The following is an 18,359-nucleotide window of genomic DNA, read 5'->3' on the forward strand; positions in this document are numbered from 1 at the left end:
GGAGAATATACAAAAGAATCATCTTTGAATAGAGTCCTTTACATTTGTTCCCAGTTTCTTTTCCTTCTAACAGGTCATGAAAGTCATGGCTAATATCCCTCAGCTGACAATCTTATAGGATCATTAGCAAATTCAGTGGGAGCCAGAATGTCTATCCTTAACCTAATGGATCCCTTATTTAACCAGTGTCTGTTATGTCTGTTGGCACATGAAAATAGTGTCTGTCCTTGCAAAGTAATAATATATGCTTATCCGTACTCTTCCATTCTCTAGGTTAATTTTTCAAATGTCTTTTGAGAAGAAGCCTAGAACTGTAGAAAGAGCAATTTGTGTGTATCATTAAATTTGTGGCTTCTCCCAGGAAGCTCATAAACCTCCTGAAAAACATCACCGTTAATAACACACCTCACGAGGTCAGCCAGGCTCAAAGAACATGCCCAGTAAGAAACTGGTTTGTCAACAATATATTCCATTTCATAATCAGACACACTACCATCATAAGCTAAGAAGTAATAAAAATCACTGTCCTAATTTAAAGCATTTTTGAGTAGAATATTCTAGCAGGGAGAAGGCACTCATTTTAGTAGAGGTATTTGAAGCTCTAAAGGTTAGTCAACTTGAGGTCATTGTGTTTGATTGAAAATGTTTAATATATTTCAAGTTACTGGAAAAAACTGAGTTCTATTTCATTTCGTGTGTCACCTGGTGTTTCTTTTGAGGAATCTAATTACATGTTAGTATATTACAACTTGGTCAAAATTCTCTTTGTACAAATAGGGCTTGTACCCACAGCCTTGTAAAAGATTCTGAGTGTATCTGAAATTATTTAAGAAAAGTATGTTATCCTGTTTAATATGTCAAAGGTAGGCAGTATTCTGACATCACACTTAAGTCCTTCATTGTATCCCGGCAGTCTACTGTTAAGAGATATTATCCTTGTTTCTAGGCTAAGCACGTTTGTTTTTTCTGTCATCTACACAGATCTCTGTTTTGTCTAGTGCTATGAAATGTAACTTAACACTTTAAACATGGAGTTTCTATTCTATATGCCCCTGAATAGACTGTGATACCTGACAAACTCTGTTAGGTCACTATTTTGTTGTACCAAAGTTCTAGTGGCTTCAGAAATTATAGCATTCAGCAATTTTGTGGTGTTTGGGTTTGAATACTATGGTTGAAAACTGTATTTAGTGATTGTTTCTGTATACTTTTCCAATAAAAATGCATTTTTATCAACTACATCCTGTACTCAAAGAACCTTCTTCCAGAACTGAAATTGAGTATATAGTGAGCAAGGGACATTGAAATGGTATCAACACAGAATTTGTATCACATGAACAATGGTCTCTGTTAGGAACTAGGACAAAAGAAGTGATTTGGATTCAATCAAGAGATTTTCTCCGTTATTATTTGATAACTTGGAGTTGCAAGGGAAATTTTCTAATACTTTTGAAGGTTGTATTTATTAATATGTTCAAATATTCCATGGTAATTGAGTATCTCCATATATTATAACTTATTTCTTCCCCCTAACAAAATGAAGAGATAGGTGGCGGGAATCTCCCTTAGCCACTTGCAGGTGAAGGGGCAAAAGTTTGTTTATTTTTAAAGATTTATTTTATTTATTTATGCATATAAAAGCTGAGGTGTAGGGCCTCCCCTGGTGGCGCAGGCGCTTAAGCGCAGCGCTGTGAAGCTGTCCGCAGCCTCTATAGCACCGGTTTGATCCCGGCGAGGGTCCCACATGGCGCAGCAGACCTCTCCTATCTTGCCCACTGCTCCCCTCAGCAGTGTATTACATCAGTCTGCCTGTTCTGTTCCCCGCTCTGTCTCTGGTGAATCCTCTCACCCTCCCACACATCTGGCCTGTACCCCGTTCTTGTATAAAATAAATAAATGAATCTTTAAAAAAAAAAAAAAAGCTGAGGTGTAGGCCAGAGATGGAGTGGGTGAGAGGATCCAAAGTTTAAAGCCAACTCAAGACCACAACCATACAATAGCCTTTAAAATGCTCATTTGCAAATATTGCCCTATTTGCGGACTTGCTCTCCCTCCATGTTGTTGAGACAGCCTTTGCTAAGATAATGAAGAGTTTTTAATTTTAAAGGTAAACAACTCTCCCACTGCACATAAAGAAAACCTTGATATCATCCTCTTTAGTTTACTCCCCACTAGCAACAGTGCTGTTTCACATAGGCAGTCTTTGTGTCCTGAGTTTATCTTAAATAATTCAAGGTAACTCATTAGGGACTTTTCCCTCCATGTTTACACAGAATTTTTATTTATTTATTTTTAAAGATTTATTTATTTATGCATACAAGTGCTGGGGTACAGGCCAGAGATGTGGGGGGTGAGAGGATTCACCAGAGACAGAGTGGGAAACAGAACAGGCAGACTGACTGAAATACACTGCTGAGGGGAGCAGCAAGAGAGACGGGAGAGGTCTGCTGGTTTCTCCCTGGCCAGCTGGGGATCAAACTCATGCTGCAGAGGCTGCAGACAGCTTCATAGTGTGGTGCTTAACCCCTTGCGCCACCAGGGAGGACTTTACACAGAATTTTTAAATGGTGATACCATGCCATCTCAGCAGGAAAAAAAAAAAAAAAGGCCATTCAGCATTCATTGTAATGATAGGATTTCTTTTTATAAAACTGAGTGTAAAGTATGGATATTGTTTAGTTTCTATAGCAAGAAAATTTGTGTTTCTAATATGGATTGCTATGTGTGGAGAAAGAATAGCTATGAAAGTGGAGAGGAATACTATCATGGTTTAGGAAGGCAACACACTGTAATTTGACTAAGGCTTTACTATAGGTAATAGAAACATTTTGTGATAGTAATCAGATTTGTGAAGTGATCACAGTTTCATAGTTTTGGACCACCTTTGTAGGTCTTTGAAAGACTCCCCTTTATCATTTTTGAAAAAGTAACTACATGGTTAAAAGCAGAAGACTTCAATCTATTCAATTCCCCAGAGAAATTTACATCACGGGTGCATTCATTCTGATGAAAAAGTGAAGCAGAAGGAGCAATGTGGGTATTTGGAGTCCTACTAATTAATATATTGGATTACGAGTGCTGAGTGCTTTGCTGCCATCTTGATTGCTTTGCCACCATCTCCTGGGCTGCTTCTCCCCTGCTTTCCAAGAGCAACTCTTCATGAGTTCTCTAAGTCAAGAGGGTAGGTCAAAACAGACCACTGGATGGACCAAACCTTTCAGGATCCCTTTCTCTTCACTATCTCTTCCAGAGAACACAGGTTCTCTCAGTATATTTGGGAAATGAAGACAAAACAGGGACCGTTATAGAGGATCCCTAAAATCATTAGCTTCCCACTGCTTAGAATTCAAAGATCTGGAAGGATAAATGCTAACCAAGTAAAAACAAGGATTTATAAAAAAGATGCTGCTGTCCTGGCTATTTCCAGGACACACCTGGGCTGCCCATCCTGGGGGACTTCTGTGTCTGTTTGTCCTTTCCTGAACCCCTCATTTTTCCAAATAATATCACCTTCCAGTGACTTCTTTAGCTTTCTTTTATCTTTGCTTAAATTTTACCTTCAAAGAGAGTATTTATTTAAAATTACTATGCTATTTAAATGGCCAATCTACTAAACGGTGAGTTTACCATAACTCAACCTATCACCCTATTGAAAATTGCATCCCAGCCTCTCACCACTGATAATTCTTTGTCCCCGTGTCTTGCTTTATTTTTCTTCACTATGTTATGAGTTTCTCATCACAAGACTATATTTACATGAAGACAGAGATTTTTCTTTCTTCCTCCACCTGCGTCCCCTTATCCACTGCTGTAGCCCTAGCATCCTGCTGAGTGCACTCAATAAATATTTGTCGAAAGACGAAAGGAAGGAATACTGTTCAAGAAGCCCTGGCCATCTCTTCATCCCCAGGCAACTATTGATTTGCTCTTTGTCTCTGTGGGGTCATTTATTTTATTTTATTTTTATTTTTTTTTTACTTTCAGACTCCTTTAACTAAGTTTAATGACTTTGCGATTTATTCACTGTAGTAGTACTTTTTTTGTGATTGGTTTTCTTTAGATTCTTGAATTATATTCCAATGTATGGAAGAAATGCATTTTATTCACCTGTTCATAGGTTCCTGAATATTTGTTTTGTTCTTAGCTCAGGGCTAGTACAAATAAAAAGGCTGTGAAAATTCACGGACTGAGCTTTATGTGGACAAGAAGCTATGTGAAAGTCAAAGAATGCAGTGGCTAGGTTGTACAAAGACGTGTATTTATTTAACTTAACGAAACAGGCTGTTTTCCAAAGTGGTAGTATATTTGCATTCCTACGTGTAGAGTGAGTTTCGTTGCTCCTCGCCTTCAGTATGGCCAGTTTTGTTTTTATTTTGTTAATTTTTAAAATAAATTTATTTTCTTATATCTTTGTTAATATTTGGACATTATTTGATTTCCCCCTCTGGTGTTGGTTCTCCCTGTAGTTCCCCCCCCCCACCTACCCCTGTGATCCATCACCATAACCCCTGTGCTCTTGCCTCCCCTATTTGGTATCTCCCCCTCCCCTTCCCCTGCTGTATGCCTCAGGTTTATGGTCAGCTTTCGAGATTTGTCTTTTTTTTTCTGACCCTTTGATTGGTTTTTCTCATGTGTATATCTGATATTTACCTTTTTCTTTCTGACTTAACTCACTGAGCATAATCCCTTCCAGCTCTATCCATGTTGCTGCAAAAGGCATGAGTTTATCTTTTTGATCACTGAGTAGTACTCCATTGCTTATATAAACCTCATCTTCTTGATCCATTCATCTGTTTTGTTTTTTTTACTAGAATTTTTTTTTTAAGATTTATTTTTATTTATTTATTTATACAAGCACTGGGTACAGTCAGAAGCGCGGGAGGGTGAGAGAATTCACCAGAGCCAGAGCGGGGAGCAGAGCAGGCAGAAAGACCGAAGTACACTGCTGAGGGGAGCAGCAAGCGGCAGGAGAAGTCTGCCCGCCATGTGGGACCCTCCTCCGGTGGCCAGGGAGCAGCTGGGGATCGAACCGGTGCTGCAGAAGCTGCTGGCAGCTTCACAACCTGGCGCTCAACCACTGTGCCACCGGGGAGGCCCTCCATTCATCTGTTTTGAGGCATTTAGGTTGTTTCCGTAGGTTGGCTATTGTAAATAGTGCTGCAATGAACATAGGAGCACAGGTTTTCCTTATTTTTTTTTTAAGATTTGTTTATTTATGCATGCAAGAACTGGGGAAGAGCCAGAGGTGTGGGGCATGATTGGATTCACCGGAGACAGTGGGGAACAGAACGGGCAGACTGACTAAAATGCACTGCTGAGGGGAGCAGCAGGGGAGCCAGGAGAGGTCTGCTGTGCCATGTGGGTAGCTCACTGGCTGGTCAGGGATGAACTCACACTGCAGTGGCTGTGATTAGCTTCATAGGTTGTGTCTTAACCCCTTGCGTGGCCAGGGAGGCCCAGGTTTTCTTTTAAATTAGTGTTTTTTTGCGTCCTTTGGGTAGACTCTTAGTTTTGTTTTTAAATTTAGCTGTTTAAATGGATGTTTGGAAATATTTCTTACTGGTTTTAATTTGCTTTCTCTGATAACAATATATTATGAATCTCTCTCTAGGTGTATTTGTAACTTGCACATCTTTCATTGTGAAGTGATTTCATTTTTATCACTAGTGGACATTTTATCTTACATTTTAAATGTTCTTTCTATATTCTGCATGCAAATCCTATATATGTTATGATTATTTTGTCTCATCCTATAGTTCATTTTTGTATTTCAATTATGTCTTTCAAAGAGCAAAATATTTAATTTCAATGTTCAATTTATGAATTTTTAAATGTTTGTGCTCATTTTTTACTATTTAAGAATTGTGCTCCTTTGATACTGAGAAGATAATCTTTTTTTTTCCTGATACATTTACCTTTAGACATATTATACATTTTAGGTTAATTATTGTATATTTTGAGGTAAGGATTGATGTTCATTTTTTCCCCCATGTAAATATCTAGTATTTCCAGCATCATTTACTAGACTTTCCTTTCTCATTGAATAGTCTGGACAAATTCATCAAACATCAATCACATATATGGGTCTAGTTATGGACTCTCCTTTCCAGTCATTGATACAGTTGTCTCTCTCTACCAACAATTGTATGAGCTACAAAAATGAAGTTTTCCTTTGCTTTCCATTTTTTTGCTTTCCAATATTCCAGCGACTAGCACCTAAAAAGTGATAAATTCATACTCTTCACTTTGAAAATTCTTACCTTTCCTTTTCTTGTAAATAATAGAAATTCCATTATTAGGGACCCAGTGCATCAAAACTCAAAATTCTCTCAAATTATAATCACTGTAACTTTCTTCCTTCCTTCATCACTCCCTCCTTGCTCTGTTCCCTCCCTCCTTCCTCCACCCTCACAGATGCTTCCCCTGGGTCTCTTCATCCTCACCAGCAACCCCCTCCCGGGGGCGCCTTTGGCTTAAGCCCTGGGTTACCCTGTGCCTGGACCATTTACCAATCAGCTCATAGCTTGCACCTGATCTGTCCATTGGATGATCTCAGCACCAAATCCAACGGCCTCTCTACTGCCTGCTGCCAGTGGGAGCCATAGCACTGGAACTGGCCCATTGGTCCTCCTTGCAGTCCTGAAGCAGGGGCTGCCTGTCCTGGTGCAGTGTGGTAGGAAAACTACTGTTGTCGCCATCACTCCCAACTTCTGCCTGCTGCCTGAGCCCTGGTGGGGCCGCTGGTGACACACAGTAAAATGCACAGTAAAATGCACTGCTTGCAAGCAGCTTCTGGGGCCAGGCATCAGAGCCCCAAGAGTGGGGCTCTAGTCTCAGTAGCATTAACTGTGAAATAAGTAGACACACAAATAAGAATTACCTGTCACATATGGATTATTTCTTATAAGCTTCTTCAGTTTTTATTTTATTTTTTTAATTAATAAATTTTATTTTTATATTCCCCATACAATTGCAATCCCCCTATTCTGACCCCAATCCCTCCCCTCCCGCCCCCCACCCCCCAAAAAGTGTCTCTGGTTCATAGTTTTTGTTGATTTTGATTTTCACTTTCTTATAGTTATTCATTTTCCTGGTCCCTTTTTTAAGTTTTCTAGATTCCTGCTATGAGTGAGACCATCCGGTATTTTTCTTCAGTTTTTATCATTGAAATTTTTTTTAAATTAACATTTCTGGGGCCTCCCCTGGTGGTGCAGCGGTTGAGTGCTGGGTTGCGAAGCTGTCCACAGGCTCTGCAGCGCCGGTTCGATCCCCGGCTGCCGGCAAGGGTCCCACATGGCGCGTAGACCTCTCCTGCTGCCCGCTGCTCCCCTCAACAGTGTACTTCGTCAGTCAGCCTGTTCTGTTCCCCGCTCTGGCTCCAGTGAATTCTCTCACCCTCCTGCGCTTCTGATTGTACCCAGTGCTTGTATAAATAAATAAATAAATAAATCTTTTAAAAAAATTAACATTTCTGAGTGATAAAACATAACAATGGAGAATGAAATGTATCAGTCTAAAAATAGTACCACTTAGGAAAAAAGGAAAACAGTCCAGTATAGTCTAAATAATTGTACTTAGATCTATATTAGTCATTATATTGGATAAGAAGGACTGGGGTAGCACTTGAAGTAAATACAAGACAGTGGGGAATTAGAAGAGACTTAGTTTCACTTTGCTACAAATTATCCTTAAGAAATATTTAAATAATTGGGATAGCATACATCATTTAAATAATTGCTTATCATATGCCTTAAAATAAAGAAAACTGATGTGATATTTTTTGGATTTTTTTGTTTTTTAACATTAAAATGATGCATAAATCAAGTCATTTTTATTTGATTGTTCATTACAATATAATCTATAATAAATGGATTGTCCTTAAACAGTGAATAGCTATTCTGAAAATTTTCCCTGGATCCAAATTAACAACTAAAGTAATCTATTAAGCTTTTATTCTAAATTTGAAAAAACAGTACTATTATAAAACTAAGGACACTAACACTTCTTAAATATTTTCCACCAAAAAATAAAAGAAGGAAAGTAGGAAGGAGCTCCACTTCAGTGGCAGGAAGACCCATCTTGGGAGCCTTTGTGTTTAGGACTTTAAAACACTGGACACTGCTTCGGGTGAGGTAAATAGCCATTGACCTCTTTGTTTTTCCTTGTTTCTTAAATTAATCCCATTATTGTTGTTTTCTGAACCTGAGCGGTCTTGCAATTACATGCACAGGTAAAGAACTCAAAGAGAGATGGTAAACTATCTGGGCACTGTCCTTGGCCAGTTTTAGAGGCACTTACTGCCCTGTTCCAATAGGATTGAAAATGACCCAATCATACTTGTTGGTGGGGGACCCTGAAAGGGGACAAAAGGCAGGGCAGGAGCCAGCTTGCAACTGGCTGGACCCTATCATACTCAGAGGCTCTGTTTCTAACTTCTGAAGGACGAAGAAAGATGAAAGAAGCATTCAGCAGCCAACCTCCAAAGAAAGAAGCCAAAAATCTTCACAGGGAAGCCAAAGATCTTCACAGAGGCCAGACCAGCCACACCTGTCTCCAGTCTGACTCTGACATCATCTGAAAAGAGCACCAAAGGCCCTGAGCCTGGTGTCTCGAAGAGTTGTTATCTGTGGGGGGCAACACTCACAGAGAGCTGTAATGCTGGTGTATCTTAAACTGTTGCCTTGTGACTGGCACTACCGGCCAGTGCTGCCCAGTACTGTTGATGGGTGACCTGCTGGGTGACCAGCACTCTGTGTCTGGCTCACCCCTGAGAGCTGTCAACTACTCCTAATTGTCCAGCACCACCTCCCGGTGTGTGCCTCCATTGCTCTCTAGTCCAGCATCCAGCATTCACCAGCCCAACCTTCAGACTGTGGCTGTGGGCTAAGCTGTAGCATGTTCTCAGTAGCCCTGCCTGTGAGCACCTCCAGCTAAAGTGAGCTGGATCCTAGCCCCTGCTTGCCATGGTGCCACAAGCTCCAGGCCCTTGTTGATGCAACAGTGCCATCATAAATGAGAGAAATTTTGTTTGGAACTTTTGGACACTGGACACTATCTGGGATGAGATAGCTGGTCACTTGTGGCTTAAAAACTCTTTATTTTTCACATTTGTTAAATTAGCGCCATTATTGTTGTTCCCTGAGTCTGAGTGGTCTTACAATTGTGCATGTGGGTGAAGAACTCACCTGCCCTCTACTGGCCACTGTCCCTTGGATGGTTATAGACCTGCTACAGCCCTTATAGACCTCATTTCACTACTAAAAGGATAAATTATTATCAGAAAAATGCAAATAAATTATTATCTGAAAAATTCAGAACTGAAGAGCAGTTGCTTCGCAGGGTGTCGTGAGGCAGCCATGTTCTCACCTTGTAGGGTTGTCTAGGTTGGGGAATCATCGCAAAAAGAATCTTCTTCAGTAGAGGAATTGCTCTCTTGATAACAATGTGTCAAGAAACGACCTCGATTATTTTAAGATACTTTTCATTATGCAAAGTTCAACTCGTTAAAATATATCATTTATTCATACACACACACATTCTCTTTTTATAAATAAAACCCACTATCAATAGGTCAAATTTGACATTCCGCAAAAACCTCCCAAAATTCAGATATTTAAAATTTCAAGCAAAATTCATCCTGCATCATGGGAAAGCACCAGGTTTCTTCTATCATTTAGTAATTGGGAAGATAGAGTTCCTTCCCTTGAAAAGACAACTGCTTGATTTTCTGGAATATCATCTTCTTGCAAAGTTATTTAAGTGTAATAAAGTCCATTAAATACTGGCATTGAGCCATCTTGACGTGTGAATCTAGGCTATGGTTCAAGGAATAAATAAGACCCACAGAATTATCTTTCTCATTCAGATCTTTGGTCAGCCAGTTCATTTCCGTAGCCTAATCATCATCAAATAGGGGGATGTGCTGTCAGTCTTCAGTTCACTGTGGAAAAGACCATGCAATTATCAGAATCATGCACCTCAGACTTTAGTAGATATCATTGCCGCACCGCCATCATTACCTTCACTACCACCCAACCACCCAGTCTGAGCTAACTGCTTAGATGTAATGGGTGGTGGTGAATTGATTGATTCTAATTTCCCAAGAGACAATAGAATTACATGGTAGAATCAAATACCTCAGGCAAATTTATGTAGTCTAGTGGACAAGAGTGAGGAAGAGGGGCCTCCCTGGTGGCGCAGCGGTAGAGCGCTGGGCTGCGAAGCTGCCCGCAGCCTCCACAGCGCCGGTTCGATCCCCGGCCACCGGGCAAGAGTCCCACATGGCGCGCAGACCTCTCCTGCCATGCCAGCTACCGTCTGCCTGTTCTGCTCCCCGCTCTGTCTCTGGTGAATTCTCTCACCCTTTCGCACTTCTGACTGTACCAGTGCTTGTATAAATAAATAAATAAATCTTTAAAAAAAAAAGAGTGAGGAGAAATGAGTGTTGGTGTCTGAGGCTGCTATTCCACTGGGTGACTTGGAGATGGAAAAAACAAATCAATAAATATATATATATATATATATATATGCACTTCAGATTTTGTTAACAAATTAAAAATTGACTGTGATGACTTCAATGATCATTACCATTGCTTTGGTGCTCATTATTGTGGCTTGTTTCATTCATTATTATGTAGTTAATCAAAACACTTGGCCTTAGTGGGCCTCCCTGGTCGCGTGGGGGTTAAGTCTCAGCACTGTCACTGCTGTGGCCTGAGTATGATCTCTGTCCAGGGAGCTGACCCACATATAGCAAAGCAGACGTCTCCTATCTCACCTGCTGCTTCCCTTAGCAGCAGGCTTTAGTAGATCCACCTGTTCTGCTTCACACTCTGCTCTGGTGATCCTCTAACCTCCCACCCCCACATCTTTGGCTTATACTCCAGTTCTTCTACACATAAATAAATAAAAATAAATCTTAAAAAAAAAAAAAAAAAACAGGGCCTCCCTAGTGGCGCAAGGGGTTAGGACACAGTCTGTGAGGCTCTCCACGGCCACTGCAGCATGTGTTTGATTCCTGGCCAGCAGGAGAGCAACCCACATGACACAGCAGACCTCTCCTGGCTCACCCACTGCTCCCCTCAGCAGTGTACTTCCGTCGATCTGCCTGTTCTGTTCCCCATTCTGTCTCTGGTGAGTCCTCTCACCCCCCCACACCTCTGGCCTGTACCCCAGACAATATACGCATAAATAAATAAATCTTTTTAAAAAAAAGAGGGCCTCCCCAGTGGCCCAGCGGGTTGAGTGCAGAGCTGTGAGGCTGTCCCTAGCCTCCACAGCGCAGGTTCGATTCCCAGCCGGCCAGGGAAATACCCACATGGCACAGCAGACCTTTTCTGCCATGCCCGCTGCTCCCCTCAGCAGTGTATTTCGGTCCTCTGCCTGTTCTGCTCCCTGCTCTGCCTCTCATGAATTCTCTCACCACCCCTACACCTCTGGCCTGTACCCTGGCTCTTGTATGCATAAATAAATAAATAAATAAATAAACACGGGGCCTTAGCAATACCGGAAATAAAGGGAGATACAAGGGCCCATTCCTGCCCTCTTAACATTTACAAATGATCTGAGAACTAAATATGGAAATTTAAATAAACACAAGAAATTTATGATTAAAATTTCCATTAATGGCACAAAAAATATGAGTAATGGAGCACCAAGGATGACAGAGAAGATAAGTTGTGATGTTTGGAGAAAGTGTGGAAGCAGGGGCCTCCCACGGTGGCGCAGCGGTTGAGCGCCGGGTTGCGAAGCTGCCCGCAGCCTCTGCAGCGCCGGTTCGATCCCCGGCTGCTCCCCGGCCACCGGAGGAGGGTCCCACATGGCGCGCAGACCTCTCCTGCTGCCCGCTGCTCCCCTCAGCAGTGTCCTTCGGTCCTTCTGCCTGCTCTGCTCCCTGCTCTGGCTCTGGTGAATTCTCTCACCCTCCAGCGCTTCTGACTGTACCCAGTGCATGTATAAATAAATAAATCTTAAAAAAAAAGCGTGGAAGCCAAGATCAGGCCTATTTTACCCTAAAGGAGAAGACGTCTACATGTTTTCATTGACTTACTCAGCAAGTATTTACATGTTAGGCTTCGATGATTCAGGTGGACAAGATTAACACAGCTCCTGTTCCCAAGGAACTGGGAGGATGATGGTAAACACAGGTTGTAAGGACTAACTGATGGGAATCCTTTCAAGTGTCAACATTGATGACAGTTCAATAAAGTCATGAAGGCAGAGGATAGGGCAAGAATCACCGTACCTTGTAGAGACAGCCTTCGATACTGTTGTCTTAGGAGATTCGGAATAAAGCGCCACCTTAGTTTTTAGTTCTTTGTTCTAAAGATGAAAAAGAAATGTGCAGCGATCACAGATCACACAGTAGCACATGAAATAGCCCCATGGTTCATGCTTCTGATTAACCCAACCCTGACATCACTCCTAGGCAGTAAGTTTATTGATCTAGTCACTCTATTGGAACACAGAAGAGGGTCCCATGAGAACCTCTAACTATTATCTCTGAAAAGACAAAGATACCTTGAAAATTGCATAATTTACCAAGGGATTAAAATATTTTGCTTTAGTCTCTGAAATTCAAGCGCTGAATTATCTACATTTGATTTTATAATATTTTATACTCTAAAGAATGCCATGTAAGAAATTTACCAAAGAATCTTTTCAAAGACACTTATGATAGTGATTACATGTTTGTCTTTCTTTTGCAATCTCTTGATTGTAAGTTCCACGTAAGTAGGTGTCTGTCTGTTCTTTACCTCACGGTTCATGGCCATCTTTAGCCTCAATTTTCTCATTAAATCCTTAGTTTCTTATCTTTATACAAATGTCCAATGATCTATGTCCTGCTGCTATGTTTAAATTGTTGGAACAGATATTATAGCATAATATTTGAAATCTGGAACCAATCTCATAATCCTGGGAGATAACGCTAGTAACAGCCTAGCCACGGACTAGATATATGACCTGTGACCTCATGCAAGCTAATGTCTGTGCCTAATTTTCTCATCTGTATAATAGATACAATCTTAATCTCACCTTCACAGGTTCTGAAATGAGATAAAAATATAAAAAGTACTCAGCTCCGTGCCTCTAACAGAGTTTAAGACTTAAAGGCATGGGCTATGATTTTCTAATTCGATTACAATTTTTGTAACTAAAAACTGAGGTTCAAAGAGCTTAACTGCCCAATATCTTGCTCTTAGCAGAGTTCAAGGTCAGGGCCTCTCAGCGCAGGGGCAATATTTTGTCTATATCATAGCCAAACCAAGCAATTTCATTTCACAGATCTGGAAAATGAGACTTAATCAGAGGGGCATCATGTTCAAGGTTGAGTTGCCAGTTGGTTGCACTAGCAGGCCAGAGGTCATTAAAGGGCACACCATCACGGACAGGTCTGAGACTGAAAAGCGACAATGGGAGAATGGCACTTGAAGTGGTGACAGTAAAAGAATAAAAACACACCAGCTCCATCCCCTTTGAGGAAACTGAGGACTTAGAGAATCTTATCATTGAAGATTAAAAGGTATTTCTGTAGAATCCCCCTGAAGGTCTGGAGTCAACCAACAGTGAAATGCATGGTTTTGAGAAAAAGGCTTTAGAATATTAATGGAAACAAAAGAGTTAATTATGAATGCTTAGCAAATGTCGAGACTTTTGCCAGGTGCTTTCCATATATTCTTCTCTTTGCTATGAATGTAGTTCTACAGAGTAATTTTTGTTACCTTGTATATTAAAGAAACAAGTCTGATAAAATTCAAATTCATTAGGTAACTTGCCTCAGATAACCTGCAGGTAGTATATGAGGCATTAGTATAGAAATTTGCAGGCTTCGTGCAGGTTTGTTTGACTCCCAAACCTCTTCACCTGCAAAATGTTATTTTTCTTTAACCAGAGGAATTAAAGAGCCAGGGCTCTTTATATTACAAATAAGTAAATGGTGAGCCCCAGGAAATACAGAGATTCAGTGATTTCTGAAGGGATTCCAGGAATGAATCATTGCTTGACTCATTCATTATTAGGTAATTATTGAAGATGCTTGTCCTTAGCAGTGCAGGAAGTAAAGAGAAATGTAAGGACTATTTCTTCCCTCTTAACATTTACAATCTATTTGATTTGAGATAGACATATATATATATATATATATATATATATATATATATATATATATATATATATATATAAAACAGAAGAAAGCAAACTCTCAGGAAACTAACAGACAATTTTCCCCAACCATCAAGCCCCACAAATATACGTACACCCACTGATTTAGCCTTCTGCCATGTCTCTGGCAGGTGGCTGATCAGATCACCTCAAGATACAGAACTGATTACTGAGGATGCCCTGCGCTGGCAGTATTTTGAGTCAAGAATGATGAAATCCCTTATGGCTGAGGAGAAGCTTCTGTTCTTGCCTAAGTTACTCCTCCCTAATCAACAAAGATTGTCACATTGTAAAGGTCCGCCCTTTTCTAGTCAAATAAACAATCACTGCTCCCTCTTTCATGACCTAGAAGAATGTAGTTTCAGGGGGTCTTATCTGGTTGTAAGTTAATCCGTAACCATGTTGTCCTCATCTAATAATCTCATCTTTGTTGTAGAGTAAGGATAAGGTGACCCTCTCTCCTAACCTGTTAAGTGAAGTCTCCACGTCCCTCTCCTTGACATCCCAGATCCCTAAACACAGGATAAATATTCCCAGTGTACTACATTATATCTTAGAATTACAACCATAAATTCCACATATGTATGTTATTAAATTTTGACTCTGTCCCTGACTAATGTCTGATAAACAAACTGATGTCAATTTGTTTATCTGTCCAAACTTAGAAAAACTCAGATGGGGTGGGAGAAATTTCCCCCACACCCAACAACACCACTTCAGGAAGCAGAGGGAATTTGAATAAGCATGAGAATGCCCTTTATTTTCAGTGTAAACTTGATAAACCAAACATGAACATCAAAATATTTTAAATTAATAAGTAGATAAAATGAAAACAATGCAAGAGAGGCCATAATGCAGTAGTACTTAATGACTATATAAAAGATACAGACAGAAGTCACCATGATTAAAATAATTTAAGACATTTTCATACACCAGGAGCTATAACCTAGACCCGAAGACAAGGTGAAATGGACTAGGTGGAAAAGAAGAAGTAAATAGAGATTTAGACAAAGTATATCCGCAATATCAAAAGACCCTGGGAAGTTACTAGAGTTAAAAATCAATCCCCAGCCCAACTTCTGGGGTCGGGTGCCTGGGAGATCAGGTGATGTGTTTTAAGAAGCTCACTGGGTGATTCTAATGTCTGCTCAAGTTTGAGAACCACTGAGCTGAACTAATAGTTTTCCATGTTGGTAGTTTTGTAAATATCTGGGGAGATTTAAAATCTATTGAAGACTAAGTCCACCCCTAGAGAGTCTAATTGGTTGCAATTGGGATTCAGAAGGTTTCAGAACTGCACAGGTGATTCTAATAGACAGGTAATTAATACACAGAGTAAAGCAAAGATGTGCATTTTATGCCTCATCCCTCGGCATCTATAGTAATACCTAAAAGATGGAGCAAAAGTCCTCACACCTCAATTATTTCACTGTGATTTTTCAAGAGCTAAGCAATTAAGTCTCACTCAGGAAAAGTACTTCAAATTTGATAAATTGATAAGGATGTTCCCTGTTTAAAGGAGTTTGTTCTAACATACACTCCAAACAAGCGCAGGCCCCTATCATAGGTCAAGTGTGTGATGGAGAAAAACTCTTCCCTCCACTGTACTTTTCAAGCTAGAAAGCAATTTGAAACATAATTATCATGATGAAAATGAACATTAGAATAAAAACATTCTGTGGCTGGACAATTAGATAGAAACTATTTGGATTTTTTCCAAAACAAGCTATTCGTTTCTCAAGTCGTCGAGTACCAGACAGTACAAACGCATAAGATTTGTCATGTTAGACTGCCTTTATTTTAATTTATTTCAAATTCCACATTGATTTATTTCATCTGCCATGTTTAACTATTTATTCTTGATTCATGGGCTTTCACAAGCTTTTCATTTAATTAAAACAGCTCCATGCATGAGTTTTATCATATCATTAGTTTACAAAACTACAAACCACTGACCAGAATATGCCTGCCATTATTATGACTCTATCCAAGGAGAGTTTATTGACAGTTTTCCAAATGAACCTCATTTTTTGCATACTTAATCTTCTATCAGCACACTCTTGGAACTAGATTCAATTTTAGAGATGATGGCGATTATATGAAGTGGAATAATCCTCAAAGTTTAGAAAATGGAGTAATTTCTGAAGATACATGTACATGAACACGTCATCAGTGAAGAAGCTAGGTGGGGCCTCCCTGGTGGCGCAGCGGGTTGAGCGCAGCGCTATGAAGCTGTCCACAGCCTCTGCAGCATCAGTTCAATTCCCGGCCAGCCAGGGAGATATCCACATGGCACGGCAGACCTCTCCTGTCTCACCCGCTGCTCCCCTCAGCAGTGCCTTCAGTCCATCTGCCTGTTCTGCTCCCCATTCTGTCTCTGGTGAATCCTCTCACCCTCCCATGCCTCTAGCCTATACCCCAGTTCTTGTATAAAATAAATAAATCTTTTTTAAAAAAAGAAGCTAGGTGCATGAAATATGAGATGAATGTCAGAGCTGGAAATTAAGGTGAAAGAGATGCAAAAGTAGAAATAAGAGTAAATAAGTTTGGGCTTCCTGTTGATGCAGGGGTTAAAGTCTCAGTGCTATGAAGCTATGCCAGCCACTGCAGCACTGCAGCATGAGTTCGATGCCCAGCCAGGGACCTGACCTACATGGCACTGCAGACCTCTCCTGACTCACCCGCTGCTCCCCTCAGCAGTGTTTCAGGCAGTCTGCCTGTTTTGTTCCCCACTGTCTCTGTAGAATCCTCTCACCCTTTGCACCTCTGGTTTACACCCCCGTTCTTGCATGCAAAAATAAATAAATCTTAAAAAAAAGAGAAAAAGAAAAACTGTGCAAAGTGTTTCTTTAGAAGTCTCTTGCTATAAACAGACCAGCTACGACTGGACACTTGAGTGGACAAGGGTTCGCAGAATCATTAGCACACTCCAATGCAGGAAAACTCTCTCACACAGAAACACACACACAGAGAAATATACACCAGATTTGCTGCTTACCTGGGCTTCAAGTATATTGACTTTCTCTTTCAGAGTTTCAATTTTTTTATCTTGTTCTTTTAAATTTGTTTTTAACGTTTCCATCTAAGAATTAGGAAACACAATCGGAAAAATCTCATTAGACAACACGGAATAGTTACTTAAGTCAGAAATTGTATAGATTTCTGTGGTCAAATAATGTTCATCAAATACAAACAATACATTGCAAAGCATTAGTGGACTCAGCAGGCTATCAAAACTGTGGGGCAAATTTGTACCTGAGGCTCAAAATGCACAGATGGGCAGACAGCATTGTTAAACATTTTCCTCTCTGGAGAACCCATGCCAGCCAAATTCAGGAAAGAACATCCTGCAGAAAGGAGCCCCGGTCCCCCTTCCACTGCTCAAGTACCTAACATTTTCATCCTACAGATGCAGAGGTCAATGGATGTGGGGCAAGACGCCCCTGCCGTGGGAAGCCCTGAGGCAGAAATCTGGTTAGTCAACCTGTGTCGGCAGGGGCAGGAGGTGAGCCTGCTTTGCTTTGAAAGATAAAGCATCTGGGGTCTCCCTGGTGTGCAAGGGGTTAAGCATGAGAAGTATGAGAAGTATGAAGCAATCTGCAGCTAATGCAGCACTAGTTCGATCCCCAGCCAGGGAGGGGACCCACAGGGCACAGCAGATCTCTCTTGACTCGCCCGCTGCTCCCCTCAGCAGTGTATTTCAGTCAATCCACCTGTTCTGTTCCCCACTCTGTCTCTAGTGAATCCTCTCACCCCCTGCACCTCTGGCCTGTACCCCAGTTCTTATATGCATAAATAAATAAATCTTAAAAAAAAAAAAAAAGAAGGACCTCCCGGTGGCACAGTAGTTTGAGCATAGCGCTGTGAAACTGTCCGCAGCCTCTGCAGCACAGGTTCAATTCCTGGCCAGCCAGGGAGATTCCCACATGGCCTGTCAGACCTCTCCTGACTCTCCCGCTGCTCCCCTCAGCAGTGTATTTTGGTCCTTCTGCCTGTTCTGCTCACCACTTTGTCTCTGGTGAATCCTCTCACCCTCCCGTGCCTCTGGCCTGTACCCCAGCTATTGTATAAATAAAAAAATAAATCTTTAAAAAAAAAAGAAGAAAAGAAAGATAAAGCATCTGTCCAGAGGTAACATGGAACTGGGGATGCAGGGTGATGAAGTGCAGAATGGTGCAGAAAGAAAGGGGACTCATGGG

General features: G+C 40.8%; 1 protein-coding gene across 1 annotated transcript in view; it reads right to left on the minus strand.

Moving 5' to 3' along the window:
• Window positions 1-9,750: 9,750 nt before the first annotated feature.
• Window positions 9,751-18,359, minus strand: part of CCDC68 (coiled-coil domain containing 68) — a 39,280-nt gene continuing 30,671 nt past the window's right edge. The window contains exons 8-10 of the mRNA XM_084252155.1: window positions 17,159-17,242; window positions 12,245-12,321; window positions 9,751-9,940 (exon numbers count right to left, since the gene is read on the minus strand). Of these exons, the coding sequence (XP_084108281.1) occupies window positions 9,883-9,940; window positions 12,245-12,321; window positions 17,159-17,242 (219 nt within the window). The 3' untranslated portion in view covers window positions 9,751-9,882. The remainder of the gene's footprint in view (window positions 9,941-12,244; window positions 12,322-17,158; window positions 17,243-18,359) is intronic.

Source organism: Talpa europaea (genome assembly GCF_964194135.1).
Source record: "Talpa europaea genome assembly, chromosome: 13".
Lineage (NCBI taxonomy): Eukaryota > Metazoa > Chordata > Mammalia > Eulipotyphla > Talpidae > Talpa > Talpa europaea.